Source organism: Fusarium musae, chromosome 7 (genome assembly GCF_019915245.1).
Source record: "Fusarium musae strain F31 chromosome 7, whole genome shotgun sequence".
Taxonomy (NCBI): domain Eukaryota; kingdom Fungi; phylum Ascomycota; class Sordariomycetes; order Hypocreales; family Nectriaceae; genus Fusarium; species Fusarium musae.
In genome coordinates this window covers 573,054-600,231 of record NC_058393.1, presented here as the reverse complement: position 1 = coordinate 600,231, position 27,178 = coordinate 573,054, and the positions used below count along the sequence as shown (strand labels likewise).

Below are 27,178 nucleotides of genomic sequence, written 5' to 3'. Positions count from 1 at the left end.
TCGGCTGGGATCTTTCCAACTCTGCAAAAAGAGAAGGTTCTGGCTGCACCAAGAGCAAGGCCTCAGGGAGCAAGAAAATATCAGATCTTAATACGAGGTGTTGAAATAAACTTAAGTAAAGGGTATCCTGAACTTATCCTAATTCATATTAACTTATTTCATCTTTTTATTATTTAGGATCAAAATGCCAAGTTTTTTTTCCCTCCTCTGGCCAGGATCGTGGCTTCCAATAATGAAGATTGCTCCTTCTTACTGAAGCAGCAGACTGACATCTCCCCTTCTTATTTCAGTTGCCCTGGCTTGACAAACTTCACTCTTCTTCTTCACCATCATCATCACCATCATCACACACTCTTCATCATCACACACTCTTCATCATCACACACTCTTCATCATCACACACTCTTCATCATCACACACTCTTCATCATCACACACTCTTCATCATCATCACCAGCACCCCACACATACCAACATTTCCATCATGGCTCAGCCAATGTAAGTTATCGAACCACTCGACAGCTTCCTGCTGACAGACCCTCTGCATGAAGAGAAAACTGGGTTCCAACATATGTTAACGAGAGTCATATCGAACTGGGTATTGAACATTGTTTTGACGGCAAGATTCCACCCGCAGGCGGTACCCTGTGGGTTGAGGTTCTACATACCTTTCCTGACACCACATCGCCTGTGAAGCTCGTCCGATTCAACAATCAGGGAATCACTGAAATAGCAGTGCTGAAGCTTTACGACCGGACTCACCCTGGGCGTCTTCGCAAGTTCGCAGCCCCTTCGTTGCTAGCAGAGAGGGAATATCGGTCATGGGTGTGTCGTGGGAGCATGCGCGACTTTATTCCAACGTTGGAGCAAGCCTAGAAGACTTATGACCCTCAAGACGCGATGAATTACGTCTCTTACGATCATGAGAATGTCGATTTCCCGTATCCTCTCTCTGAAAGATTCGAAGCGGGTGTCTGGTTCGAGTTCTACCGGCGCCACAAGACCGAGTCAAGGGCATACGCGCAGCTCCAAAGTATACAGGGCACAAAGATACCACGTCTTTACGCAAATGTACGAATTCCACTATCCTTTATCGACAGAGGATGGAAGGCAACCCCGGAAGAGGAAGAGTTCCTATGTGTTCCTGGCATTCTTCTGCAATACTACAGATGCCGAAAACTCAGTGAACTCCGACTACCCGGAATGGTCCACGTAGAATCCGGTGAGCTGCGCGTCCTGTGGGCTGGCCTGGCTCAACGAACCGTCGATGCGATTCATGAGATAAACAGGTTCGGCATTGTTCTCAGAAGCTACAATAACAATGCTATATTCAGGATAGAGAATGACAACGACGAGCCATGTATCATCGATTTCGCTGAGGCTCTGTTCAAAGAGGATTTGATCGAGGCTTGGATCAAGGGACTTCGTGAAAGAAGGGGCTTATTAGCGGCGACAGAATACCCCCCTTGGCAGAGGGAGGTCGGATATTGGGAAATGGTGAAGGTTTACAGGAACCCTCAATCAATTGCTGAAGCCTTCTTTATTCAATTCTCGAAATGTGCGCTTCCTGATTATCCGACGATTATTGAGGGAATCACGGTGCAGGCGCTGGGCGGGGCATCTCAAAACATTCAGACTTGAGGCGAATGAGAGGATGAAGTTGTGTCGAGTATGGAAGCAGGTGTTGAAGCCTTCAAGGCTCTTGAGGCACTTACCTGATGTACAGGGTGCGATCCCCTTTGCAGTCACAGTCAGTAGACGTATTTCTTTCAACAAGGGTATTGCGGACAACCATTGTTTGTCGAATAGACTATTATCTTTTTAATTTCCGCTGTACTCTACGAAGCCTGCTGACAGCCCATCCCGACTAATCATGTAGCCGAACCGGTTTTGCTGCCTAAGAACCAGTGGCGGCATGTCTTTGTTATTCTCAATCCTCACAAACTGATCCTGTTCCCTGCCCAGAGGTCTTTGCCTTCTCTAACTGCAGCAGTGATCTTATCTTTATCTCTATATTCTTCACGATTCATCCACCGATGAGAAAAGCTCGTCATCTTGTTGAGAAATTGATCTATAGTCGGAAAACAGCTGCTGCAATGCCACCATGCGTTACTTAACACGCCCCTCTCGAGGAAGCGTAACGGACGGAAGCCTCCATCTCCATTGCGAAGATTGGTGGGTTTGAGGGTTTGGTGTCCCTGGTAGTAGGTTGCTTGGGTGTGTTGCCACTCCGGACCGGCGTGCAGGAATTGGAATGAGTAGTAGTAGAATTTGGAGGAGAGTGTTAGCCGGCGGGGGAAGTTGCAGTATCGGAGGATGAGGAGGGTTTGTGGACGGGGTATTTCATCGACGTCGGCTACGACTAGAACATCTCCTTTGTTGGGTGCTCTTGGCCCGTCGAGATGGAGCATGACTTGGTCAAAGGGGGCATCTCGCTGAAGGTCTTCGTAGTCCCAGGGACGATGCGGATCGAAGGAGAATGGGAAGGTTAGTTCGTGATACATTACCTTGTCATGATAGCGACGGAATCTGTCCCAGTTGTCTTTGAGGATAAGGGGTTTCGAATTGGCTTGAAATGTTTTGGCTGACTCGGCGATGATGAAGTAGTCGACGTAGTCGTATAATGCATCGAGGCGTATCTCGAGAAAATCCAGCTCGTCGTTTATCATGAGCATATCGTAGATCTTTCGTTCGCGTGAGGGACTTTTGGGAACAAAAGCTGAGTAGCCATGGGCAGAACAGAGATCGTGCGTAGCCTTAGAGGCATAGAGCTCTGAAGTCTTCCAGTCATGATCAAGAGTCGGGCTCAGAAGGTCTATCGACTGTAGCGACTCGGCAAATACAGCATAAGAGCCGTGAAGGGTTCGGAGAGCCCACCAAAGCAAGGAACAAATGCCAATGACCAGAATGCCTCTAGACAAAGCCTTTGGTACCATATTGACCTGACTTGAATTGTCAAGGACAAAGTGTGCCCGGAGCAAAGTAGGACTGACATGACCCTTTCCTGTTACCCATTCTGACTAAGGACTGTTGGTCGCTCATGGAAGTCGGCATCGATTGTTACATGTGATATCCTGCAGCCAACAACATCTGATTACTGTGATACGAGCAGGACATTGTTATCTTGAGGGAGTTTTGATTAGTTGGTGAGCCGAGCCACGTTGATAGAAGTGTTGCATTACGGCAAACCACCCATAGAATTATTCACTGTAAACTTTGAGCCATAAACTCCTGCGATCATGGTGCTTTTCTAAAGCATGTATCATTACAATTGCCCTCCATCGGATTCTAATCAAAAAACTTTATACTTAGCGAGTAAGCTATAATCTTTTATGTTTTAGAGATGCCTCACACTCTGGAATTTGGCCTCTAAGACTTCATCACAAATTGTAGAGACTCTATTCCAAATAGATGAGCGCTCGGCAACCCCCTCTTCCGCCATCCCAGCAAAGAGTTATACTCGTACGGGCCGCAGGTAATCTAAACAGCGACAGGGCTGATATCCCTGCTAATATACATACGTACAACTGGCTCAGTCCAGGATTATGCATAAGAAAAAGGTCCTGCACCGGTGCAATCGGCGATCGGCCGTCTCGTAAAGTTCCTGTGTCAGACACCCTTGGGGTACTTTGCCCTGTGCTTCAACACCAGCAGCCGGGCCTCACTTGATAGTCTGACTGAATCCTCATACAGGGTGTCATAACTAGAAGTCATGATTCGCGATACAGGTCTGTGCCACAATTCCTCGCAAGTCAACTTCATCCTCTCTAGGGGAGGAAATAAAACCTGGGATCTTAAACCTAGGTAACTAATATAAAGACTTAGGCAACTTAGTACAAACTTAGAGTGGGTTTATGATACCTTTTATAGAGTTTATCTCATCACTCTAAACATAAGTCTCGTGTTTCCTTGCTCCCAGAGGCCTCTCAATCACCCAAAGTACGGATGCTTTGCTAATTAACCCCCCCAGATCTGCATCTGCTGCCTGCATTCGTTCATCAAGGCCTGATAATCATAAACCTTTATCGCTCCCAACTCGTCTATGTCTATGCCTCTCTCATCAAGGTCTATGGCGAAGCTCTCAGCCAATGACTTAGGGACGCAGATCTCCTCCGCCTTTTTCTAATACGCGAGTTTCAGATAGGCGTGGAGGTCTTCTGTGGCCAGCAAGTCACTTGTTAGAAGCCGCGTAGATATCTCAATCTTGTACAAGTCGTCACAGAATACAGCCTTGGCGAAATCGACGATAAAGGGTTTGTGACTTTCGACTAGCATTTGGTCATCATCGTCGTCCTTGTCCTTCATTATGACGTTATTGGTGCATTTTTCGACAAGAACGCCCAATGCATTGATAGCATTGATCGAATCGACGGTGCTTTGTATCGCTGCCTTTAGAGTGTATGGGGCAAAGCTGGGTTTAGGCCACTCTCGGAGCTTGGGGCCAGGAATGTATTCTAAAAGGAGGCCATTGACACAATAGAATTCGTCCCATTGTTCGTCGCCGTCTTCTTGAGGTCGGTCGTAAATGATAGGATACGGAACTCGCATATGTGCGAGGAGGCGCGGGATCTTATTGCCTTGCAAGGTTTCGAGCTCTTTGTATGCCTTTAACTCGGTCTCAAAGCGCTTATTATTTTCGTACCAGGTAGCGGCTTCAAATCTTGCCACGCGATCAGCCTCGAAACCGCCATAACTTTGGGTGTCAAGAAAGTCGCTTGCACGGGGTCTGACGAGCGCAGTTTTGTAGATATGTTCCAAGGCGAAGCGAAAAACGGTCATTTTCCCTTGACGCACGAATGAAAGATAGGCATTATCTGCTTCGAGCGGAGTGGCTGTGGTTGTGCCATTGACTTCACGCATGCTTCTAGCGTAACGCCGGTCGTAAAGCTTAAGAACTCCATGTTGTGTTGCGGGGAATGGACCGTTTTGGAAGGTGACGTGCATCACATGCGATTCGGTGCTAGGCAAGTTATTGAGAACAGAAATTATGAGGGATTTCCGTGTGGGATGAAATGTATTGTGGAAACCTTCCACCAAAGGTACTTTTGGTTTATTGCCGGCCACGTACGGAAAGGGGGCTATTCTTCGATCTGTTAGCGGGAAACCACCAGAAGATTCGATAACTTACGTGGACGGATCCATGATTGAATTATGATGTTGAGGCTGAGGTTGATGTTGATGGTGATGATGATGAAGAAGAAGAGTTAGGTTTGAGCAGACCATTACCACTAAAATAAGAAGGCGAGGTAGGTACCGTACCTTAGCATTGGTAGTCATGCTGGAGAAGGAGCAATCTTACGTCGCCGCTCTGGCACTCACCATCTCCGGTGTCTTTGCCAACCCCGCCCCTAACGGAATGGCTGTTGACATCTCCGAGCGTGATGGCGTTCTCGAAATCCGCGAAGTTGTGAATCCTCCTCACCTTTCCCCAATGTACATGTGATGTTGACGGCCAAAGCCCCGTGCAGAGGCTGGCATTCAGTGCAGAGAGTGTGTTCATCTCGGTGGTCGCTACACCATTGGTGATGGAAGCTGCTATGCTTCTGAGCATGCTAGTTGCCGCTGGTGTGGCAACAACTGCAAGTCTCGATGTATTGGTGGTGGGCAGACTTGTGAGCAGTGGTGCCTTTAGGTTGCCCTGACAGACAGATTAGTCACATTTCGGTCTTGATGCTCGTTGCGCATACCGATGAGTTGAGGGAGGATAGCAGTATCAACACTCTTTTAGTATAACAGAGACTCGGTAACAGGCTAGCTAGCTTAGTACACTTGCTTTATTGAACCCATTGTTACGCATCTCATCACTGTAGCGTTTTTGGTTATGACAAAGCGCCACCACATGATTTCAACGCTAGAAAATGCAAGATACTCATAGAGAGCTGTGTACTGAGAATAGAATAGATATAACCCTATGCCTGACCAGGATTAACAATGCTACAAACTAAACCCTTCGATATGGCCGTGTTGCATGACTCTCGCTTCTTCCTGATATCCCTCTGACTCTGATCAAGCTCTGTCAAGACACGATCAATTCCAACGTCTTTTCCATCCTTCAAAACGGGAACCATCTTGCCATCACGTTTCCTGAAACAACCGTTTACCAAAACAGCCTCGATATCGCGGGCCTCACTGAACGTGACGATCGCAGCGATTGGTTCCTCTCTCGCCGACGCACCGAATGCTAACGATTGATCCCGGGAGAATATCACAATATCCGCCCTCTTACCAACGGCAATAGACCCTATTTCACTTCCCATGCCAACAGCCCTCGCAGCTTCAATGGTCGCTTTGTTAAAGACGTCATGACTCGTTTGATCGAGTTTATCGACCATTTTGCCTTTTTCTTTATGCTCAAGTGTCTTTTGTAACCGGGAGAAGAGAAGGGCGGTTCTGGCTGCTTGCATGAGTGACGAAGAAGTCAGGCAGTGGCAGTCTGCGCCTAGGGTGGTGATGAGGCCTGGTTCGAATAGGAGGTGCCAGCCCATTGAGCCTTGAGCTTCTGTGGCTGGTGTGCATGCTAGTGGAACGTGGTGTTTCTTGAGGATCTCGAAGTCTTGGTCGTCCATGTAGTTACCGTGAGAGATGAGAATAGTGTAGTCGTCTTCTGGGCCAGGGAACAGAGAGTACTTCTCAAGAGCTTTTGGTACAGAGGATCCTATTTTGTTAGCCATTGGCTACACAATTGGTCATGAACAGCTTACCGAAGTTGCCGCTGTGTGATGTAATGAGCTTGACACCAGCTTTGACCGCTCGATGGAATAACTTTTCCACTTCTTGTTGTGGCATATGGTATCCATCAAATGAAACACCAACGTCGACACAGCCGTTCCCAAAAGGACCTCTTTGGGCTAAATCTTCGACATGCTTGATGAATAGTTCGGATACAGACATGGGATTCGGGACACATGATTTGTCGTCCCATTTCTGGAGATTTAGGAACGTTTCTCCGTAAGCGAATACTCCTCTGATACCAGAGTCTGAAAATGCAGATATAGCTGACTCGGCTACTCTGTATTAGTTATGATCTCGCGTTGCTAGAGTTAAGCACCCACCGTGTTCGGGAGATTTGCAGCCGTGGCAGTGGTCGAGGACGTATGTTGTTCCGGCGTCGAGGGCTTCAAGACAACCTGCCAATTGGCCCCAGTATATATCTTGAGGGGTATAATTGAAAGCCTGCAAAAGATCTAAAAAGTCAGCTACCTTGTCTAACGGCTATATATGTACTGACCATCTGAAAAGTAGTCCAACCAGCAGTTATCTGTACCATAACCCTTGAGCTGTGTCTGCCAGAGGTGGTGATGTGTATTGATGAACCCCGGGCTAACTATCTTATTGGAGCAGTCGACAACTTCTGCATGAGGTGGAGGTTTGATGGATTTGCCGATTTCCTTGATAATACCGTCTACTATCAAGATATCGGTATTCTCAACGACTTGAATAGAATCATGCTCATCATGCTGTATGACGAAGCCATTCTGCAAAAGAATTGTCGTACGCGGTGCAGCTTGAGTCGACAGTCTTTTGTTATGTCTCGATGGCTGCAGTTGCTTCCAAAGCTGTGAAAGAAACGATTGAGACATGTTGTTTATGATTAAGACTGCAGAATAGCTAATGCCTTTCCGGCAATTCTCCTCTTTCCTTTTATATCCAACACAACGAACTAATTACACTCCTTATTCTCGCCAAGGATCGAGTTGTAGCTGTAAAGTCATAGCCACCCTGGCATACTAAGCACTGATTATCACCAAACTGGAACTAGGTTTCCATTAGCCTTGGCCAAGTGTCGGATAACCATGTGGAGGAATATTACGAGGTTATCTGTAAGCAGATTCAGATCTCCAGATGAGATGCGCGTTGCCAAGTTCGTGTTAGTCCAGCCGAGTCGGGGCATCGGTGCGCTGTACTTGGCGAAAGGCCGAGTATAAACACGAGTGCCGATGCAGTTTTGTATGCCGCATCGGGACTTGATGTCAGCGAGTGCCGACTTCTCTCCACATTTGCTTCCCCAGATTTCATGTCGATCGTTGAGAATTCTGATCAACTGTGGATCTGGCAGCTTTGATGCATGCCGTGTGCTCGGTTCGGAGGCTTCTAGCGGAATGATTCATGCAAATGGTCTACATTTCCCGGTGGAATTACGTTCCGTATCCTGACTTGGCAGTGAAAAGTAAGAGCTTTGTAATAATGAGAGGTTCTGTTGTTCGGGATGTGGGGGGTCTAAGCGTTGAAGATCGGGTAGCTCTGATGGCAACTTGGTTTAAAAGAAGACCATTCGAGTGCTAAGAAGGATTACATCTAGTTGTTGAGACACTGTTACTTCCGGGGATTAACTTTATCTAAATACCCTTAATCAGTCTTCTTTATTGTTGACATGTCAACATTATGATCTTTGGAGATCACTGTACTTTCACTATCCACTATCCCGCGATCCATTTCTACCGCTCTGGTCTGTAATTGGCTTAGATGACCAAACATTTGACAGTCACTGGAATCATAAACACAGCATCCAAGCTACGAAGAATTCAAGAGTGTTCCTTTGTAGTTGATTTATGAAAATAAAAGATTAGTAAATGATATTACAATAACCTTATGTAATTGAGTTTCGTCCTGCTGCATCATCTAAGAATGTTACCCCTGCTGCACCATTTTTCGCAATGCAACTCTGGTTCCGCAGCTCTATTTGCGCGCTGCAAAAGAACGGTTTCCGCAAAGTTAAAATGGTCCGTTATATTACAATAGTGGTAATTAACTACTGAATTAATCACATGACTGAACACTTGTACAGCTGCAGATTTACAAGAAAATGCTTTCCGTAGTTCATTCCAGTCATGGCCAACATATACTAATCTTAACCAAGTCTTTTTGTCACGTAGAATCTCCATGCAACAAATTTCCTGGCCTCCCTAGTAGCGCGTATGCAGGCCTATACCTGCGTTAGGAGTAAGAGTAGAAAGTAGAAGTTGCTTGGTTGTTTTATTATAGAAGATTCTCAAGCGCACTTCCATAATAAAAAATATCGAATAACCAGTAAAAGCCATTGGCAACAAGGGTGTCAGTGATTCACAATCCACCAGATATAAGTGGGCCACTCTGCCCTGGTTGAGCTGACACTTGGCGGTTGGTTCTGGGGTGCTATCCCAGTCGAATTCAATGGCAAGGATCTATCATTTCCACGTCTGAAACGATTGATATTGGATAGCTATATTATTCTTCGACAAGATCAGTTTGAATGGGTTCTTGAGCAGTCTTCTCTTGTTGATCTTCAGCTCTACAACTGCAGGATTACGACACATTATGTTGTGCACCAGCATGAGTTTGAATACTGGGGCGTCAACCTAGATGGGTGGAAGAAACTGGCAGACAGCTACGAAGAAATGAACGATCCAAACCTCGATTCCATGCTCAACACGCCACATTTTGGAGAACTCCGGCCTGGTTGGTACTCATGACTTACGATGGTCAGACATGTTCATCCACCAACATTTGCCGTTGTTGCGGAACTTCACTTTCGAACCTATATGCGTGGAAGATGCCCTGGAATACTATCCAGCTCTCCCAGCTAATGACTGTATGGACGAGAGGTACTGGACTTACGGGAATAAATTCTGGTCCTCGATGTGGTATAGGCCAGCAAGGGAGCATCAGTGGAAGGCAAATTGCTTTTTTGATGATAACATGCCAGGAACGCCAGGGGTTTGTACGCGCGTACTGAAGCAGCTGATCGACAGGCATTGGAGAAGCTGATGGAAGTCACTCGCAAGCGACGTGAGGGAAAATAGTGCGCTTTGGGGAAGATTAAACGTACAGCAACGTGGTTAGGGGAGGCAAAGAAGCTTGGGACCTCTGCCCTAGGTGGCAACATGGCCAATCTACACACTCTCCCAAGTTGAAATGAGCTTCGCTAAGTCTTTTTGTCAAATCCTAGAGGTCCTCTGTTTTTCTTGTTCTTGAGGCGTGGAACAACTTCGGGAATTATGATTCATTTCCACCTACGGAGTAGACTATGGTATCTATGACAAAACAACAATCACCTCTCTTAAATGCTCTCATCTTCCCAACATACAGACCAAACATGGGCAAGACTCAAGGATGCACAAGTGAAACCAAACGAGGAAAAGCCTCCAACCAGGGTGGCCCTAGCTCCCAATTATTGAGATCACATGCAATGGCCTCAAACTCGGGGCTTACGCAAACCTGACCACCTTCGACAGCCATCAAGGGACATCCTGGCGGCCACTTCAGTTGAAGAGACTCGAGGTAAATCTTGACGGAATGCCTTGACTTGATACGTGGATTCGTACAGAGAAAGTCTCGCAGGTCGGGCCAAGGGATGTAATCGATGCTCACAGGATGAGGATATGTATTCTGAACCTCGGTAGGAAGCAGCCACGGCGGTACATCCTTGAGAGTCATAGGATCAGGATGTAAGCGCCACTACGCGAAGGATTAGTATGCAGGAGAGAATAAGGTAAAGATGAACTCACTCTCATGAGACGATAGGCAAAGAAATACACGCCAAACAAAGTCTCCACGCTAGCCATCTCAAAACCCTTGAGGAACGAGGTCAGAAAACATGTGACTGCATTATCCCCGTAAGAGTGAAGCGTCATGTTGGGCAGCTCAGGGTTCCTCGGTAGGGACCTAGCGTGGAGCGGATCCTTGGGAAAAGCAGCATGGGTCTCGTAGAGAATCGCGAAACTCCGATACTCGAGACAATCGGCCTGCGAGTGATGCTGCACTCCGCATCGGCAATCGACGTGCGACGGCGTGGGGAATAAACTCGACATTACCTCCGGGACCTCGGCAGGCGGGATGTCGTGATGGTCTGCCGCCGCACATGGAGCACCACCGCCACCCGCCGTCGGCGCAGCAGCTCTTCGGCCTGCGGGGAAGTCCGGGGTCTCAACGCTCGTGTCCATCTCATAAGCCTCGCCAGGGGGTTTCTGCGAAGATCTCTGCTGCAGAGCCACCAGATCAGCGCTCAGCTGCGGGAGCGTCCGGAGCTGCGCGGAAACGGTGTCGAGGTTCTTTCTGATCTGCGCAATGTCTGCTTCCATGCGCTCCATGCGCTGCTTGTGCTCCTGCCTGTTCTCCCTGTGCTTGACGCGATCTGCCAGCCGCTTCTGGCTCATCTGAGCCTCTGTGCGCACCCGTCGCTTGGACGAGCCGCTGGGTGGAGACGCGGACATGGAGATGAGAGAGGTGGCTGAAATAGGGAGGTGGTATGAAAACGTTATATAGTCTGGCTGTCAATATCTCAAGGGGATATCCACTGTTTTTGAACGAGGGTTTCTGGCGATGCCTTGCTTGGAGTGAGGAAAAGCTCAACCGTGAAGAAAGAAAAAAAAAAGGGGAGACGCGTCCGACGTCGACCTGTTAAATAGACTTGAAACGTGGTTACGAATAACCCCCGGTGTCGTTGACTTGGCACTGAAAGATGAGAGTGTCAGGATTGCACACTAGGAGACTATGTCAGGTGTACATTACATACACACACGCACGCACGCACGCACGTGTAGAGAGTAAGTAGAAAAGGGTAAACGGGTTGGCGAGCGTTGGAATTTCTCTGCCTTGGGTTGTGCGAGTTTGGCTGTGACAGGAGGCGAAACGCGGGGTAAAGCGCCGAGATGAGCACCGGATTATTCCCTGTTGGGTCCTAGCGGCGCAGGGGGTTTTTCAGGTCATATTCTGTTGGGGAGGAATTGTGGGCGTGATTGGCTGGGACGTTGTGTATGACTATCAGGAACTTGATCTTGACAGTTGACGGGTGATTTAAGCATAGATTGGGTTCGTCGGGTATCTAGGGGTCATTATGTATGTTTTGTCGCTTTGGGGAATTTAACCGGTTGAAAGGGAGTGGGCGTTGATGGAGAGGGAGGGTGAGGGGCTAACCCAACAAAGTAGATCATCTTGCATACCCTGGAGCTGCATGAGGCCACGAGAACTCTTGTTACATTCAGGGATAAGGCATGTGATGAAGTCTACAGCGCGTTCTTGTATCATTGACTCGTGGCTATGGTAATCCCATGAGAAAGAACAGCCATTTTGCAGTAATCTATCTAGACTTGAGTGTTGTAGACTTGAGCGGACAAGAAACAGAAACGAAGCCAAGCGAGTACATTACCTCTGTATCCAAAAAGTCAACACTAAGTTCAAAACTAATCTCATAGTTAGGGGCTATTCCAAGTTATGAACGCAATCCCTCAACTCTTATTCGTCAGTGGGGGCTGACTCTGCCTTCTACCCATAAATGACAATACTACCCAAAGATTAGTAAGATTCTTGAGTTCTGTCTGCTGATTTAAGCTCCCAGCCATGGGTCTTAACTGCAAATAACACATTTAGATTAACATAGGCGTTATACCATGATGGCTAGCCAATTGTATAGCAAATAGATCAAATAAGCCCGTGATGTAAGAAAGCGGGTATGATCAGCAGATTGGCCTCTGCGACAGAACCTGCCAAGCCACTGTCCACCACCATGGTGGCGATTCTCTTCAAGCAGGCATTTTCATGGACTCCTTCGCTTGTGCTTCTAGTCGAATCCTCCGTCGATCTTGAAAGCGCCTTCACTTGCGACGCTATGGCTAGAACGAATATTGAGAAAATCTCCTGTGCCCACATCACTGGCAAACTTTTTCTATAATTGCCACGAACAACGAGTTCAACCATCTTCTCTGGATTATCCAGTTCCAAGGAGGAGAGATCCTCTTCTTGCCTGCCGAGGCTCGTCAGTATAAAATCGGCTGAGCGAAAAATGCGAGGGCATGCCTTGATAATGAAGATAAGAACATTCCAAGGCAGAGTAAATGTCCACGAGCCCTAGGTCTCCAGCTATATTCTTGGGTATTCCGATGCTGATTCCCATCTTGTATGGCATCAAGTTCAGCTTCAACGGCAGGGTGAACGAACCATTTCCTAAATTGGCCGATTCTCCCTTTGGCCGATGCAGCTGGACAATGACCTACTACACGCCAAGGAACATGCGACTTTCTGGTCTGCCATATGTCGGGACTTGGAGCTAGGATGGAAAACAAACATATCGACAAGATGGCTTCGAGATACTCAGCGTTGACTAGCTGCCAATGTGGTGGTGTTTCAGGCCCGATTAAATCTCTTCTGGACTTAGCTCGGCTTCCGAGATAGAACTGAAGAGGTTTAGCCAACAAATCTGTCAGACCTTCGGCGGAATATCGAGCCGAAGCCACGTTGAAACTCCATGTGAGAATCATGGGAGTGTTTGCTGCTGAGACATCGAGGTCGCCATCCTCACTGAGATTCTTCCAGCTGACTGTTGCGGTGTTGCTTAGAAAGTTCATAACATTTTCGATAAGATCTCCCAGAGTTTTTGAGACAGAAGATACGTCTGTTGACACCATAGTGGATGGCAATTCCGTTCTCATAGTCACGAAGGACCTGATCACTTCATGATCTCTCGAAAACCTTGTATGTGAACGTCCAGATGTTTCACCTGTTAAGGTTGCACTGAGACGCTCGCATATCGGTACGTAAGGCTTCAGTGTGAGTCCTGACGCGATATTCGGCGACCTCGTATCGATAGCGGAAGAGACAAGTTCCCAAACGTTTCCAGAACCTTCTTCGGATGGTGAATTGTTCTTATCCCGTCCCTTGCCTATCAGCAAGAGAGTTAGCCAGGCGAGGCCATGACTGTCCGGCAATGTCGGAGACAACACCACAATGGGATCACCCGCAAGACCTCGTCTTACCCATGCTCTAATCGCGGTGATTATGAGGGTTACTCCGAGCTGTACGACCGTGGCGGACCAATGCAGGGCACGAAAACCAACGAACTGGATGATGTATCCTGTGACTGCTAATAAAGACGAGCAGTAAGTCAGAAGTCTAGCAAAGTTAGGTAGAGTCCGAGTTAGGCAGGTGGCCAGGCTTACACGTAATCCTTCGTATTATGCCCGATGCGAGAGATCTTGATAACACTCTCGGAGTTGAAGATGGCGCAGGATGGAAAGTGTTGTTCTCCGACAGTTCGGCCGCGCTGGTAGCAGAATATCATTGCATCCTTTCCAGCGTTGTCGTTTGAGACTTGAAGCTCAATCTCTTCTGTTACACCCTCAATAACATGCCCGCACATCATTATCCCCATTATCAAGCATACTGTGCCAACCGAGAAACACGGGTATCCATATGATTGAACAGTACTGCCGCCGTTTTCCCACTGCCAGAAAAATGTCGCAAGCGCCGGGAACACGAGAGCAAAAAGCTGGAGTAAAACACTGAGTGCTGCCCAACCCCACAGCTCATATAGATGTGCTGTAGCATTAGGTACGTTCAGAGCCAGATTTGGGGCTGCATTGGAAAGGACTCGCAGCTCCTCAGCATCTAAGTGGCAGTCCTTCTTGAACGTTAGGAGCTCATTTTCCATTGCTGTTTGGATATCGTACACTGCTCCATCCCTTGTTGCGATCAGTGTTTTGAGTTCCTCAGAGTCTCCAATCAATCGAACAATCTGTTGTCCATTCCACATCTCACATACGTTTTCGGAAGTAGATGAAAGTAGTTCCTGTTCTGCAACTGATTGGCTCTCCCGTGCCCTGGGTCATGTAAGCTCTTATCCAGGTCTGGGTTATGGCTGCATAGGTACCTCCCTATCAGCGCTCTTAGCCTCTTGTCTCCCCCGACTCTAATGGCACTGACAACAATCGTGATAACACCCAGGGGTCCCATAGCAAGTAGGATATTATCAGCCCATCCCATACTCATGCTAAGGAATTGTTTTGTGACCTGCTCACCGAATAGAGTGAGCAGCGGTGCAAGGTCGCTGAATAGGTTATTGGAAAAGTCATCGCCTTTGAACTCGGACATTCTGATGTGTTTAGTGCAGAAAGAGAATAAAGTCTCACTTTACATGTTCAGAAGTCGGTGGGCATTTGAGTTATATAATCGAGTTCAGTCTGCAGGGTTCATAAGAGGGGAATATGCAGCTGAGGCTGATGCGTGCAGGATTGAAGCAACTTCCAGCCAATGCCATGGCGAGAAGAGCATGCAGCATGGATGCTAAGCGCTTAAAGTGAGGGAACCTTTTGCACCAGCAATGATACCCTATTGATACAGTAATTCACAATACAAAAGTATGTAAATTCAAGACTCGGTAAACTACTGGAATGGTCGATAAGTCCTTCACAACTCAATCAACAGAACAAACAGTAAAACCTCGCAAGATAACTACCACAAAAACTTCTGTCCAGTTGCCTCCTCAGAGAAATCCCACAGTTTCTTAGCCTCACTGCTCGAAACAGCCAACGGCTTCGCTCCAGTGCTGATCTGACAGTCAGCAAGATACGCTCCGTAATTCTCACTTCCCTCATGAGTCTCCCCAATACCGATCGCAAGCTTGGGATCCAAAGCAGCAACAAGACTAGTCGAAGCACCGGCCTCTACTGACTTGTAAGTAAAGCGCCCCATTGACGCCATCTTCTCAACAGCCTCCACAGTCTCTTTGGGGAAGTTTCTTCCCAGCTCAGTCGTCATGATGACACCAGGATGAACAGCAAGCGTAAAAATGCCGTGTTTTTCAAAGAGACGCTTGTTAGCCTCGATGCCGAAAAGGACGTTGGCGACCTTGCTGCGGTTGTACCCATCAAGGGGAACATAAGCTGTTTCTTCGCTGTTTTCGTATCCCCAGAGTTTAAAGAACTCGTAGTTTGGCTGCTCCTCCTGGGGAAGGTCTTTGTTTTTCTTGTCAAAGTTCATGTCGCTCCAGCGCATGCTTGATACCATAGGTGAGCCGGAAGTGACATTGACGATACGAACAGAACCCTTTGGTTTGTGTTCGGATGCTTTGATGAGCTTGGGCATTAAGAGACAGCTTAGAAGCCAATGACCAATGTGGTTGGTTGCGAGATGCATTTCGATACCATCCTTGGTTAGAGTACGCTCTTGGATGGCCATGACACCGGCGCTGTTGATGATCAAATCGATAGTAGGAATATCGGACCAAGAGAGGACTTCTTTAGCTGCGTTGCGCACGGACTCCTGACTGGAGAGGTCGACCTCCAAGAATCGGTAGTCTACATCTGGGAACTTGGCCTTGAGTTCATCGATGCTCTCCTTTGCCTTGGAAGGACTGCGGCCGGCGAGGATGATATGAGCTGGAGACTGGGTGGACTTGAGATGGTAAGCATGAGAACTTAATCCAGGAGGGGGAGACTTACAAAAGCCTGCGCAGTGGCAAAGCCAATACCTCCACGGTTGACTCCAGTAATGAGGATAGTTTTGCCACGGATACCGTCATCAAATGCTTGGGCAACCTCAGTGGCTTCGGTGTTAGCTCCAAAGTCTGTGTGTGTAGTTGATGCCATGGTGATAGATGAGAACGGATCTTGAAATGTTGAAGCAATAATGTGAGTATGCTGTGAATGTCGTGGAGATGACTGATGTCTGTATTGTCTGAGGGCGAAAATTCTCTCTATTTATACTCTAAGGACCCCTCGTAGGAATTCTGGATATTCGCAAAACATTGAAGCCTTGTTCTCAAATCATCCAATACAAGACTTGCTACCCGATTTGGAAGCCATCTCAAGACGTCGGCTGGAGATCCTGGCGCCACTATAGTCTGACTTGCGCCAATAAGAGACTTGCTACCATATCCGGTTAGAAGGTCCTCGACATAATTCAGAGACCTCATTGGCTGATTATCTTTGCCTAGGTGAAACTTGAACGGAGTTAACGGATTTCTTTCATTAGACCTTTAACTCCATGAACTGATTACACGCCCATGAACCGGACTTGATTCCATAGCTTCTGACTTGGCTTGTCATGGATTCCATCCATCCACGGAAATCTCGCTAGACAACCCTTGGCTTGTTCCCAAGTCATGATGCCAAGCAATGAAGCTTGCTCCTGGAGTTTCTCAACAAACCACTCACTAACATCCCTAGCTGGAACTGAAATACCTCCCAAAATGAGAAGCCAGAACTTGAACTCATCTTCATCTTCTTTCGAATCGGATGCAACGGCTTCCTTGACAAGACTCTTGATAAGCCCCGGCCGAGCCATGCGATCTTGCTTGTTATTGAAGTAGATCGACATCATAAACAGGGACAACCCGATATGGTACGTAGACTGAGTATCTTGCTTGGACCTGGTTTCACCAATCGTACGAAATTGGAGTAGCCGATAGCTGATGGACACCAAGACTTCTTGAAATTCAAGCAGATCGAGAGGCTTCTCATCCGCGTGTTTGTTGAGCAGCCTGCACAATCCCATGGCGTCTGAAAATGCTTCTTGGAGGGTCGGGTCAAGTCGACTGAAGTATGCAGCCGAGTCTTGCTGTAAAGTGAATCCCTTGTATGCCAAGTTGCGTTTTAGGTGACATATATGGTCTCGATGAAACAGCGGATGGCCACCTTGTTGCATGGCAAAGAGAATATCAGTCCTTCAAATATCAGTGCTCACCCTTCAAAATCAAACATTACCTACTCACCGACAAATCTTGACAGCAACGACACTGTCTTCCATGTTCTCCAGCCCACCACGAAGGTCCACTATCTTCTTCAAACCCGCCATATGTGTCACAGCAGCCGCGTAATGTTCTGCTGCCTGTTCTTGATTGATAAGAGCCATGATGATCGAGATGGTATGATCGGATAGAGCTTCTTTGCTATCCAGTCTGACCTTGAGCTGATCAAGAGTCTGGGATATACAGCTTAGCGAGTTGGTGCAATTGTAGCCTATGCCTAGATATATCTCGTTTGAAGCTTGGATAAGCGCCAGGGAGCAGTCGTAAGCTTTTGAATAATTAGCTAGTGTAGTATTTTTTAGCGGCATATTACGTGCATGCTTTATCGTGAAACATTATCTCGAGCCACTTGACCTTGTCCTTTTCAACAGAAAAGCCCAACTGAGCTGGATAGACGTGTCCGACAGTCACGTTAAAGACTAGATTTATCAGCACAACTCGTCAACCTCGAGGGGCATCAACTCACAGTCATCTATTGCTTTGCCAGCAACCTTTGTGACCGGTACAGGAAACGGGAAGCTGAAGAATTGAGTCGCGAGCGGTCTGGGAATTCTTTCCATTGGCCGATACTGAACAACTTGATTCGTCCGTGATGGTCGGTGAAATGTTTTGCCTGCATTTTTGCCCTTCATTACATGTCGTCGCATGAGCTTTTTCGAGGTTTTGTCAGCGTTTAAGCCGTCCACGAAGAAGAAGTTTTGCTCCATTTGATCAGTTGGTGGTTGCAGGAGTGAGATTTGATGATGTCAACGTAAGCAAACTCCGCTTCAGTATTGGCGCGTGATGTGCGTATTCAATACAACCTTGAATTCAATATCATTAGCATATAACGGAAATCAGCGCCTCAAACTTCGAGAGGCAGCAATGCCATATCAATCATTCTTAGACCAATTCAGCTCATAATTCGTCTTCTCATTTTGTCTACTCTACATAAACTGGCTCATCTCTCATAATACAGACTTTTACAAGTTATACATCCTAAACGGAAACAGATCCACAAGGACCGCCAGCATGGCTGTGTCCACTAGATCGCTTCAGAACAGAAGCAACCTCAGCATCCCATCGTCGGGTGTTGTGAGTAACCTTGGGCAGGCTCTTCCAGGTCTTGGCATAGCGAGCAACAGAGTTAGCAATGGCCTGAGTGTTGACGAGGAAAGCCTCCTTGTTGAGGTTGTTGATATCGTCGCCGATCTTGTGGTAGTTGATGTCGTAAGCGACACCAGCCTCACCACCGAATTTCTTAGCCTCCTCCTCGGTCTTGAGCTGCTCGGCGCCGGTGAAGAGACCGCCGGAGGGAATGCCGTTCTCGATGAAGGCGGCGTAGTCGGAGCGGCCGCTGAATTCAGAGGGGACGTAGCCGAGACGCTTGGTCTTGAAGAAGCGCTCAAAGTCCTTCTCGATGGCGTCGGAGCCAGCGGGGCCGGTGAGGTTGAAGGCGCTTCCATCACCGTCGTAGATACCGTAGACGTAGTTAGGGCTGGCAATCTGGAAGTTATTAGTATTTGATTTTGTTAGAAGAGTGTTTTGGGTCTTACCATATCGAAGTTGAGGTAGGCTCGGATCTTGGCGACTTCAGCGTCAGAGCCGTTGATGCTCTTCATGTAAGCATATGATCCGAGAAGACCAAACTCCTCAGCACTCCAGAAACCGAAGCGGACGGCGTTCTTGACACGGTACTTGGTAAGAGCCTGGGCAACCTTGAGGATACCAATGATACCGGAGCCATCATCGCTAGAGTCTGTTAGCATTGAATAATTTCAAAAGTGATAACTGGAACTTACTTGATACCGGGGCCGGCAGCAACAGAGTCGGAGTGGCCTCCAACAACGAGGACGTTGTCGTGGTCACCCTCCTTGGTCTCAGCAATGACGTTGAAAGTAACACGGTTCTCAACGGTAGCATCAACCTTGAGGTCAACAGTGACCTCACCAGCCTTGGTCTTGGCAAGAATAGCTTGACCATCCTCCTGGCTGATACCAACAATGGGAGCAAACTCGCCAAAGGGCTCACCAAGAGTACCAGCCAACTCGCCAGGAACGTTGTTGTAGACAATGACAGCAGCAGCTCCAGCAGTCTTACCGTTGGCAGACTTCTGAGCGAAGGTGCACTCTCCTCGAAGAACGAGAACAACGTTACCCTCAGACTCAGCGGGGAAATCACCAGCCTCGCAGCCAAGGTTCTCGGCAACGACAAGAGGACCAGAAGCCTCACCAGCAGGGGTATAAGTCATGATGGCAGCAGTGATATCATCGCCGTCAACCTTGAGAGAGGCAGTACCAGCAGAGTACAGCTCAGTGAAGGGCTGCTTCTTGACATTGTAGTAGTTGGTCGCCTTGAGGGTCTTATACAGCCAATCGACAGTGGCGTTGTGACCGGCTCCACCAAAGACACGGGTGTTGCCGTTGGCCGTGGCGATGTCCTGGAGCTTCTGGGCACCCTCCATGAGGCCCTTGATGTTGATGTCCTTCTGGAGCTTGAGCTCGTTGACGAGGGGCTTCTTGGTGGCGCTGGCCGCCAGGGCGAAGAGGGGGAGGGAGAGGGTGGTGAATCTCATCTTGGGCTGGACTGGACTAGACTGTGAGAAGAGGGATGAGGAGTGAGGAAGGGTATTTTTGAAGGTGGAAATAGTTGATATTTATATATTGCTGATCGTACGGAATTAAGTTTTGTTGCAATCTACTCGTCACGTCCCCATACTATTTCGTGATAGTACAACCGTCCTGCACGGCACTTCTGCATAGCCCACGGATAATGTTCCCACGAACCAATGACCCTCTCACGGCGGCGGGATCCAAATCAGGCAGTTCCAGGGATGTCTCTGGCGATCGAATCTTGGCGTCGTGTCTGCTTCCCCGCAGGAACTGCCTCTTCCAGGAACTAGCGCCGACTCGGATCCCACGTCGCCTGGAACTTTTGGAGTATTCGCCAATCCGACCTATGTTGATAACGGCAGGTCGCAGGGATTATCAACCCTTGGCCGAGCACAAAAGATAGGGCAATGGTCACGAGAGATAGAGTAGGGACTAGCGCTGTGATAGAGTTGGCGCTGGGCATTAAGCATCTTTCTACGCTTATTCGTCGTATCGACAGGGATCCGAGATAGAGACGGAGTTTATCAGCCACTGCGAAATGACATGATGATCTTTTCTAGGCAAAAATGCTCCCTCCAAGCATTTCCCCTCTTTCTCGACCCTCAGCGGACTTTTGTAGTCAATCTTTGGAAAAAAGCCTGTTTGGTCAAGTCTTGGTACTCACCGGTTCTTTTGCGGGTCAGCGAGATAAGAAACCTTGTCGTCAATTGAGTTGTGCCACAGGCTAGTTTATTTCCGAATTAGTAGTGCTTATCCGAGTGTGGCTGGGTTACAATGACGATCTGCACTGTTGTGAGATGATGATTCTCTTCACGATGCAGTGTTGCAGTGCGTTTGGAGGATGGATTAATGCGTTTTGAGGAATGATCTGCTGGGTTCGTTGAGGCAAGATGTAGTGTAACCCAGCCTTGTGAGGCGAATCGACTTTGTGGATGCAAACTTGCGGGAATGTGTACTAGATGGGAGAAGATCTGGCTGTACCCTGTAGTTCAACGCATATCAGAGCGTTCGAGGGTATCGAAGTTTACCGGCACAACGGGCGAATTATCCGTAGCTATGTTTCATTGCAGGATGGAAGTGCTATGATCTGCCTGTCATCCTAACCTTCGGTGTGTCCTTATGGAGGTTGAGTTTCACTTTTCAAGGCTTGGCGACTAAGATAAGATACGAAGTAGTTACTTCCTGTATTTCCGGCTATGGCAGTTGCTTCTGACATTTACATACGCTGGACAATTGTCAAGGTAATACCCATGGTGCATCTTGACGCATACCTTATCTACCTAAATCACCCCAGAAGCAAAATCAACAATACACACCTTGGGTCCAAAACTGTACTTCTTGATGGATCACCCAGCTCTTTCTACTCTTCTAGACTGTATTCCTCTTCCTGCCAGTTTTTGATGTTCTTACCTCCTTTCTCGGCCAAAAGCTTTATTCCTTGTTCTATATCTCGCATTGCTACGAAATGTTCCATTTCCGAAGAGTGAACACGTTTTAAATTTCGGATGTTGCTTCGTATTGCCCTATATCTGCTCAATAAACAAGCAATAGGCGACCAGCCGTCTGTCGTCAAGGCGTCAACCGCAACTCCTCGCTCCAGCAAACTTGGGCACAAACTTGATGCATTGTCATACATCGCGTGAAGCATTGTTTCCCCAAATCTAGTCAATAACTTGACATCAGCTCCCCTTTCTATCAAAAACCTTGCTACATCGAGATGCCCACGTTCAAGTGAACTCAAGAGTGCAGTCTTCCCTTCTCCATCTCGCTCATCTATGTTGACCCCATGGTCCAGTAATAACTCAGCCATGTTTACTGAACTTCTGATTTTGTCACGGGCCACATGGTGTAAAGAGGTGAAACCTTGATCGTCTTGGGAGTTGACATCAGCCCCATGACCTACCAGAAGCGACACGAGTTCAATAGTTGCCCTGGTAACAAGCCCACAGGTCGCCATTCGAAAAGGGGACATTCCTTCATTATCTTTTGCGTTGACATCGGCTCCTTTCTCGATTAATAGGGCGGCCACGTTGGTGAGAGATAATAAACAAGCTCTGTGAAGGGGACTTGACCCCCATCTACCTCTGTCGTTTACACCAAGTCCAATATCAAGTAAGAACTTGATTCGTTTTTCCAACGCTTGTGCTGGACGTATCGGGAGAGGTGCCTTCAGAGCTAGGTGTAGAGCGGTATCTCCATCCTCGGTCAGGGCAGACATATCAGCTCCATATCGAAGCAAAAGTTTCATTCCCTCTACATTTCCTTCCAACGCTGCCTTGAGGAAAGGTGTCATGCCTTTTACATCTCTTGCATTTGCATTGGCTCCCGCCTCTAACAGGATACGGATGATATCTTCATTTGAGGCGGCATGCAAAGGGGTCCGACCCTCATCATCCACTTTACTAACTTTCCCTCCAAGATTCAGTAACCTTTCGACGATATCAAATCTCCCACTCTTAACAGCTATATGAAGAGGAGGGCTGCCTCGCTCTTTGACGTAGTTGCAATCTGCTCCGTAATCCAGTAGAATATGTGCTATGGAGCTGCCTATGATCTTGGCGCGCCACAAAGCAACATGTAATTGGTTACTCAAGAATCCTTGCCCTCCAATGTCAGTGGCCAAATTCACATCAATTTTCTTGTCTAATAATAGTCGGACGACATGCTCATGCCCTTCAACTATTGCGTAGTAGAGAGACCGACCAATGTCAACACCTGCTTGAATAAGCTGCGAAACAATGGCCGCACTCCCAATTGTAGCGGCGACCTCGATAGGTGCACGGATCTCCCTCTTATGAGGCGCTTTAGTTAGTAAATACCTCCACCCGGCTTCCTTTAGCAAAGACTGAAGAATATGCTTATGGTCGCCGAGTAATAATTCATGCAAGGGTTTCATCACCTCCAAGAAATCTAGAAATTCTCGCAGGTGAAGTACAATTGAGAAGTTCTTTAGGATATGTAGATTTCGTACTTCAGATGCAGCCCTGAGAGTAGCATACTCATCAGTGTAAGCATGACTCCTCGTGGCTTCAAGAAGAGTTCTTATAACTGTCTGATGATGACCTTGCAACGCTTTTATAAAGGCCCTTTTAACGAACATAGATGTAGCAACTTCGAACTCCTTACTGATGTCAAACTCTTTCCTTAGACCAAAAGCATTATCGATTAGCATCCGCACAAGATGCGCATTGCCCGACTTTGCTGCAAGAACAAGGGAACTTTCCCTAAATATAAGAGGCTCATTCCACGTACGGTAATACCTGACAGTAAGATAGTCTTCTGGCTTGGGGGAGTAATAATCTACTTTCGCACCATTAGAGAGGAGCAGCCGCGCAACTTCAAGGCGCCCAGCCTTACACGCTGACGTGAGGGCTCTGGATTTGCACAAAACATCTGGTTTAGTATCCAACAGCCGCTGGACAAATTCGATTGTGCCGTGGGAGGCTGCGCTTTTGAATAATTCACAGGAGACGGGTCTAACTTCGCACACTCTTTCTGCAAGGAGCTCGACTATTGAGTCATGGCCATTTTCGAGCGCGAGCCGAACAGAATCATGTAGTCCAACACGTGCCCCAGCTTTTAGTAGTTCTTCTACAATGTCCTGGTGGCCATGTTCTGATGCAACACACAGGGCGGCGTTACAGCAGTCCTTGCCTGTGCTCTCTATATTTGCATCGGCTCCGGCTTCAATCAAAACTCTGTCAAGTTTCGAGTGTAATGCATCGGGGTTAACGCCATGCTCAAGCAATATTTTGACCAACTCCAGATGTTTACTTCGAATTGCAGTTATCAAAGATGCTTCCTTTTGTTCCGCTTGAACGTTCAATGGTGCATGTTTCATTATGTAAACGGCAGTTTTTTGAAGCCCACCCTTGCAGGCGTAATATAAGCCTGAATCCTCTCGACAATAGGCACCCAATGTCCTCTTGTAAAATGGTATGGGATGAGTTCGTGGCCCGCTAGTTTGATACCAGTCAACATCCGACGTGGAGATTCGGTAACACTTCAAGAAGTTTTCCGTACCCAGCAAAAATTTGGCTGTGATTTCAACAATCTTTTCGTCAGACTGTGCTCTGCTTGCAAATCGAGTCCATGTGTCTGCTGCACGTGTGGCCAAGGGAAAGTCGACGCACATACGATAGAATGGCCCATTGATATCTCTCAAGTAGGCGAGTGAGGTCTGTGTGATAGCAATCGCAGCGTTCAATGGGCAGAAAGTGTTTTTTTGTTCCAGAAACTCTTTGACAGAAAAGTGAGTGAGATGTACTTCTTCTTCGACCAATTCTCTCCCATGCGGGTCGAGCCTGACTACTGTGACTATGGATATCATACCAGGGCAATACCTCACGATATTAGAGGGGATGAAAAGCCTGTTTTCAGGTTCAAAGGTAACCCGGTCTTGTGAGTTTGAGCGTATAGCCAAAATCTCAACAGCCTCAGCCGGGCTTAGAGGTTGTTCAGAATTTAATATAAACTGCAGCAAGCGAATGCAGTCGCTTTTCTGATGAGGAATAGCTCCTAGCATGCGATCGTAGGTCTCATACAAATCACGTGGTAGAGACATAAGAGCTTGATGGACAGCATTAGGAGTTAGACAAGCCTCGAGAGCATCCATCTGACAAGCTGCCCAGCGAAACCTAAATACAACGTTAGTATTCTTATTTCATCGTTTTTGTCCACATATCAAGGATCATACATTCCGTCTGCTCCCTCTCCGATCTTGGTACAGATTTTGTTCCGTAACTCTTCACTCAACCCTTTCTCCGTGAATTTCGGGTGTGTATTGAGGAGCGAAAGAACGTAGGACTTTATGTCACTGTTCACCGCACGCTTATCCAGGCTGAGGCAGTTCTCTTCACCAATAAAACGAACTATTTGAGCTTGGATTTCGTCTTCTGGTCTGGCCGTTAAGAGGAATCCCGCGTTTTCTGCTGTGAGTCGTCCGATCCATGTGAGAAGGGAGTTTCTTGATGTACTCTCATCCAATGCATCGATCAAGATGAACACACGATTATCAGTATTCTTCAACATATACGTAATACATGATTCTAGTTGCAACTCATCCGGTTCATTCGATCCACTTCCACATGATCTGAATAGCCCATGGAGCTTTGCTGCTGCAGCTTCCCCCCCATATTGATATAGTTGGAATGCTAGTGACCGTAAAAGTCCATTGAGAGATTGTTTTTCAGCATCGTTGAAATCGAAGTAGTGTGCTAGTGTAATAATGCCACTTGTATCTTTGAGGTCATCGAAAACCCGAGAGCTAAGGACCGTTTTCCCGCAACCAGCCCAGCCATGGAGCCATAGATGCTGGCGTAAACCAGCCTTGAATTCTTGATAGGCCGGGCTTTCAATGAACCACTGCCCAGAACCTTCATTGCGACGCCTTTTGGCTTTGTTAACATTGGTTGAGAAATTCGGTGGCTTAAGCCAGCGCTCTATCTCCAGGCGCCTACTATCTGCATGTATAGTGGTCACAGTGTCGTTTGTTTCTTTCACACTCGTTACAATATTGTGCAGGTTCTCTTTGACTATGTAGTTGTTTAGTAAATCCTATACCCTAACCTCGAATGGTTACTCACTTTCGCCGAGTACTTCCGCAAGAGGCTTCTGGTGTTGTATGTTGGTTGGTAGAATCTTCTGAAGCAACTCCTTCGCATAAGCTGCAGCAGTCATTGCCGCAAAGCCTTGCCATTCTTTGTTCTTGTGAGAGTCGGCATAGTCGCAGATCCCGCGGATAATCAGACAGGGGAAGTGATTCATCAAGCCAGCTGCTTCCATCTCAAAGCACAGTACGCCCTCTTCCTTTGCCAGATTGTCCCGTACAGTTGCATCCTTCATGAGCTTGTCAGAGCTGGCAATGAGACCATAATGGATCATTGGGTCATCATCACCATCACCTCGGGCCTCTCGAGCGATGAAGTTTTCTTCGCCACAGTTGTCTTTGCATGCTGTAGATGTTGGGGATTCTCTATGAATGTGGCTTGCTTCATAGAGCCGATCTGTCTCTGCTGAGGGACGAGCATACCGTTTCTTGAGGCGAGGTCGTTTACTGAGTGCTTCTTCGATTCTTTCGTTCAGTTCATGGCCTTGAGCTTCGTAATCCGCTTCTAGTGACCCGACAGCAGTCAAAAGGAATTGGGGTGGCTGATTCAATGATCCAGTCAATTGGAACTCCTGCTCCTGTACTGTCTTGCCGCGGTTGTGATGAAGAACTCCTCCTTTGGCTCCCGAGGGGACACTGACTACGACATCACCAAGACGAATGTCATGCTCGGGGCTCGGGGCACCGCCACCAATGCCGACCATAAGCCCAACTCGAATATTTGGAAAGGTTCGTAACATGTCTCTGGCTACAGATGCAGCTGGGGCTATTCCGTACTCGGCTCTGGGTAAACATGCCACGACAACGTCATGCGTCCCCATTCTCCCGAACGAATAACTGTTGTTGTCTCCAGGAGCTTGTGCTTCCAGTGCCACTTCGTATTCTTCATCGAAGAAGCTCCTCGCCGCAACTAGCTCTGTTGTCAAGGCGCAGATCCACCCAACAGTGTAGGTTGAAGGGTCCGCCATTCTGTTGCCTGTTCGCAGAAAGTTGAGGTTTCTTGAGTGTCAACTATGAGATTAAAGAAATGGCTTGAGTTCTTCTAACTGATGGGAAGAAGGGGGGGATTATATAGCCCATGATGAGCTCTAGAAGACTCTCTGATTGTTCAAACAAGCACTCGCATGTAAGGCAGCATACAAAGATAGGATAAGAGATGGCTTTGTTGGAGGTTTTTGCCAGCTAGGCAACGAAGAAGGCAGTACTTGAGCCCAACAGTACTCACGGCACCTCATTGCTAATGACAAACAGACAGGATACCCCTACAGGTTTTTGTCTGTTTGGCGAATATTAAGGTGTCTAGATGAGATATCATCGGAATGGTGAAGCTCGCCTAAACCTAGGGGATGCTTCAGAGGAATCTAGGTGTAAGCTTTATCAAATCTAGGCCATTCTTATCTGACAACCAACCTATGTAGACACTTGAGACGATAAGAATCAGTCACTTTGCTCAACCTCCAGTCTCTGGTTACATAAAAGCAAA

At 47.5% G+C, this 27,178-nt stretch overlaps 12 protein-coding genes across 12 annotated transcripts; 2 read left to right on the top strand and 10 right to left on the bottom strand.

The window, feature by feature from the left end:
• Positions 1-483: 483 nt before the first annotated feature.
• Positions 484-1,640, top strand: J7337_009373 (uncharacterized protein; the record flags this gene model as incomplete). The annotated part of the gene is made up of 3 exons (XM_044826971.1): positions 484-497; positions 551-824; positions 876-1,640. The coding sequence occupies 3 exons, from the start codon at positions 484-486 to the stop codon at positions 1,638-1,640; spliced, it is 1,053 nt and encodes a 350-aa protein (XP_044677565.1).
• A 378-nt stretch (positions 1,641-2,018) lies between these two features.
• On the bottom strand, positions 2,019-2,935 carry J7337_009372 (uncharacterized protein; the record flags this gene model as incomplete). The annotated part of the gene is made up of 2 exons (XM_044826970.1): positions 2,019-2,070; positions 2,118-2,935. 2 exons carry the CDS (start codon positions 2,933-2,935, stop codon positions 2,019-2,021), a joined length of 870 nt encoding a protein of 289 aa, XP_044677564.1.
• A 1,186-nt stretch (positions 2,936-4,121) lies between these two features.
• On the bottom strand, positions 4,122-5,141 carry J7337_009371 (uncharacterized protein; the record flags this gene model as incomplete). Its single annotated transcript, XM_044826969.1, has 3 exons — positions 4,122-4,959; positions 5,068-5,082; positions 5,128-5,141. 3 exons carry the CDS (start codon positions 5,139-5,141, stop codon positions 4,122-4,124), a joined length of 867 nt encoding a protein of 288 aa, XP_044677563.1.
• A 133-nt stretch (positions 5,142-5,274) lies between these two features.
• J7337_009370 (uncharacterized protein) lies at positions 5,275-5,631 on the top strand (the record flags this gene model as incomplete). Its single annotated transcript, XM_044826968.1, has 2 exons — positions 5,275-5,406; positions 5,458-5,631. 2 exons carry the CDS (start codon positions 5,275-5,277, stop codon positions 5,629-5,631), a joined length of 306 nt encoding a protein of 101 aa, XP_044677562.1.
• Positions 5,632-5,908: 277 nt separating this feature from the next.
• On the bottom strand, positions 5,909-7,579 carry J7337_009369 (uncharacterized protein; the record flags this gene model as incomplete). Its single annotated transcript, XM_044826967.1, has 4 exons — positions 5,909-6,654; positions 6,701-7,003; positions 7,052-7,183; positions 7,228-7,579. The coding sequence occupies 4 exons, from the start codon at positions 7,577-7,579 to the stop codon at positions 5,909-5,911; spliced, it is 1,533 nt and encodes a 510-aa protein (XP_044677561.1).
• A 2,503-nt stretch (positions 7,580-10,082) lies between these two features.
• On the bottom strand, positions 10,083-11,188 carry J7337_009368 (uncharacterized protein; the record flags this gene model as incomplete). Its single annotated transcript, XM_044826966.1, has 2 exons — positions 10,083-10,433; positions 10,484-11,188. 2 exons carry the CDS (start codon positions 11,186-11,188, stop codon positions 10,083-10,085), a joined length of 1,056 nt encoding a protein of 351 aa, XP_044677560.1.
• Positions 11,189-13,107: 1,919 nt separating this feature from the next.
• J7337_009367 (uncharacterized protein) lies at positions 13,108-13,378 on the bottom strand (the record flags this gene model as incomplete). The annotated part of the gene is given in 2 exon segments (XM_044826965.1): positions 13,108-13,147; positions 13,167-13,378. 2 exon segments carry the CDS (start codon positions 13,376-13,378, stop codon positions 13,108-13,110), a joined length of 252 nt encoding a protein of 83 aa, XP_044677559.1.
• A 527-nt stretch (positions 13,379-13,905) lies between these two features.
• Positions 13,906-14,840, bottom strand: J7337_009366 (uncharacterized protein; the record flags this gene model as incomplete). Its single annotated transcript, XM_044826964.1, has 2 exons — positions 13,906-14,569; positions 14,620-14,840. 2 exons carry the CDS (start codon positions 14,838-14,840, stop codon positions 13,906-13,908), a joined length of 885 nt encoding a protein of 294 aa, XP_044677558.1.
• Positions 14,841-15,200: 360 nt separating this feature from the next.
• J7337_009365 (uncharacterized protein) lies at positions 15,201-16,336 on the bottom strand (the record flags this gene model as incomplete). The annotated part of the gene is made up of 2 exons (XM_044826963.1): positions 15,201-16,142; positions 16,190-16,336. The coding sequence occupies 2 exons, from the start codon at positions 16,334-16,336 to the stop codon at positions 15,201-15,203; spliced, it is 1,089 nt and encodes a 362-aa protein (XP_044677557.1).
• Positions 16,337-16,742: 406 nt separating this feature from the next.
• J7337_009364 (uncharacterized protein) lies at positions 16,743-17,600 on the bottom strand (the record flags this gene model as incomplete). The annotated part of the gene is made up of 2 exons (XM_044826962.1): positions 16,743-17,412; positions 17,461-17,600. 2 exons carry the CDS (start codon positions 17,598-17,600, stop codon positions 16,743-16,745), a joined length of 810 nt encoding a protein of 269 aa, XP_044677556.1.
• Positions 17,601-18,474: 874 nt separating this feature from the next.
• On the bottom strand, positions 18,475-20,050 carry J7337_009363 (uncharacterized protein; the record flags this gene model as incomplete). Its single annotated transcript, XM_044826961.1, has 3 exons — positions 18,475-18,981; positions 19,032-19,227; positions 19,278-20,050. The coding sequence occupies 3 exons, from the start codon at positions 20,048-20,050 to the stop codon at positions 18,475-18,477; spliced, it is 1,476 nt and encodes a 491-aa protein (XP_044677555.1).
• Positions 20,051-25,664: 5,614 nt separating this feature from the next.
• J7337_009362 (uncharacterized protein) lies at positions 25,665-26,663 on the bottom strand (the record flags this gene model as incomplete). Its single annotated transcript, XM_044826960.1, has 1 exon — positions 25,665-26,663. One exon carries the CDS (start codon positions 26,661-26,663, stop codon positions 25,665-25,667), a length of 999 nt encoding a protein of 332 aa, XP_044677554.1.
• Between the last annotated feature and the right edge of the window lie 515 nt (positions 26,664-27,178).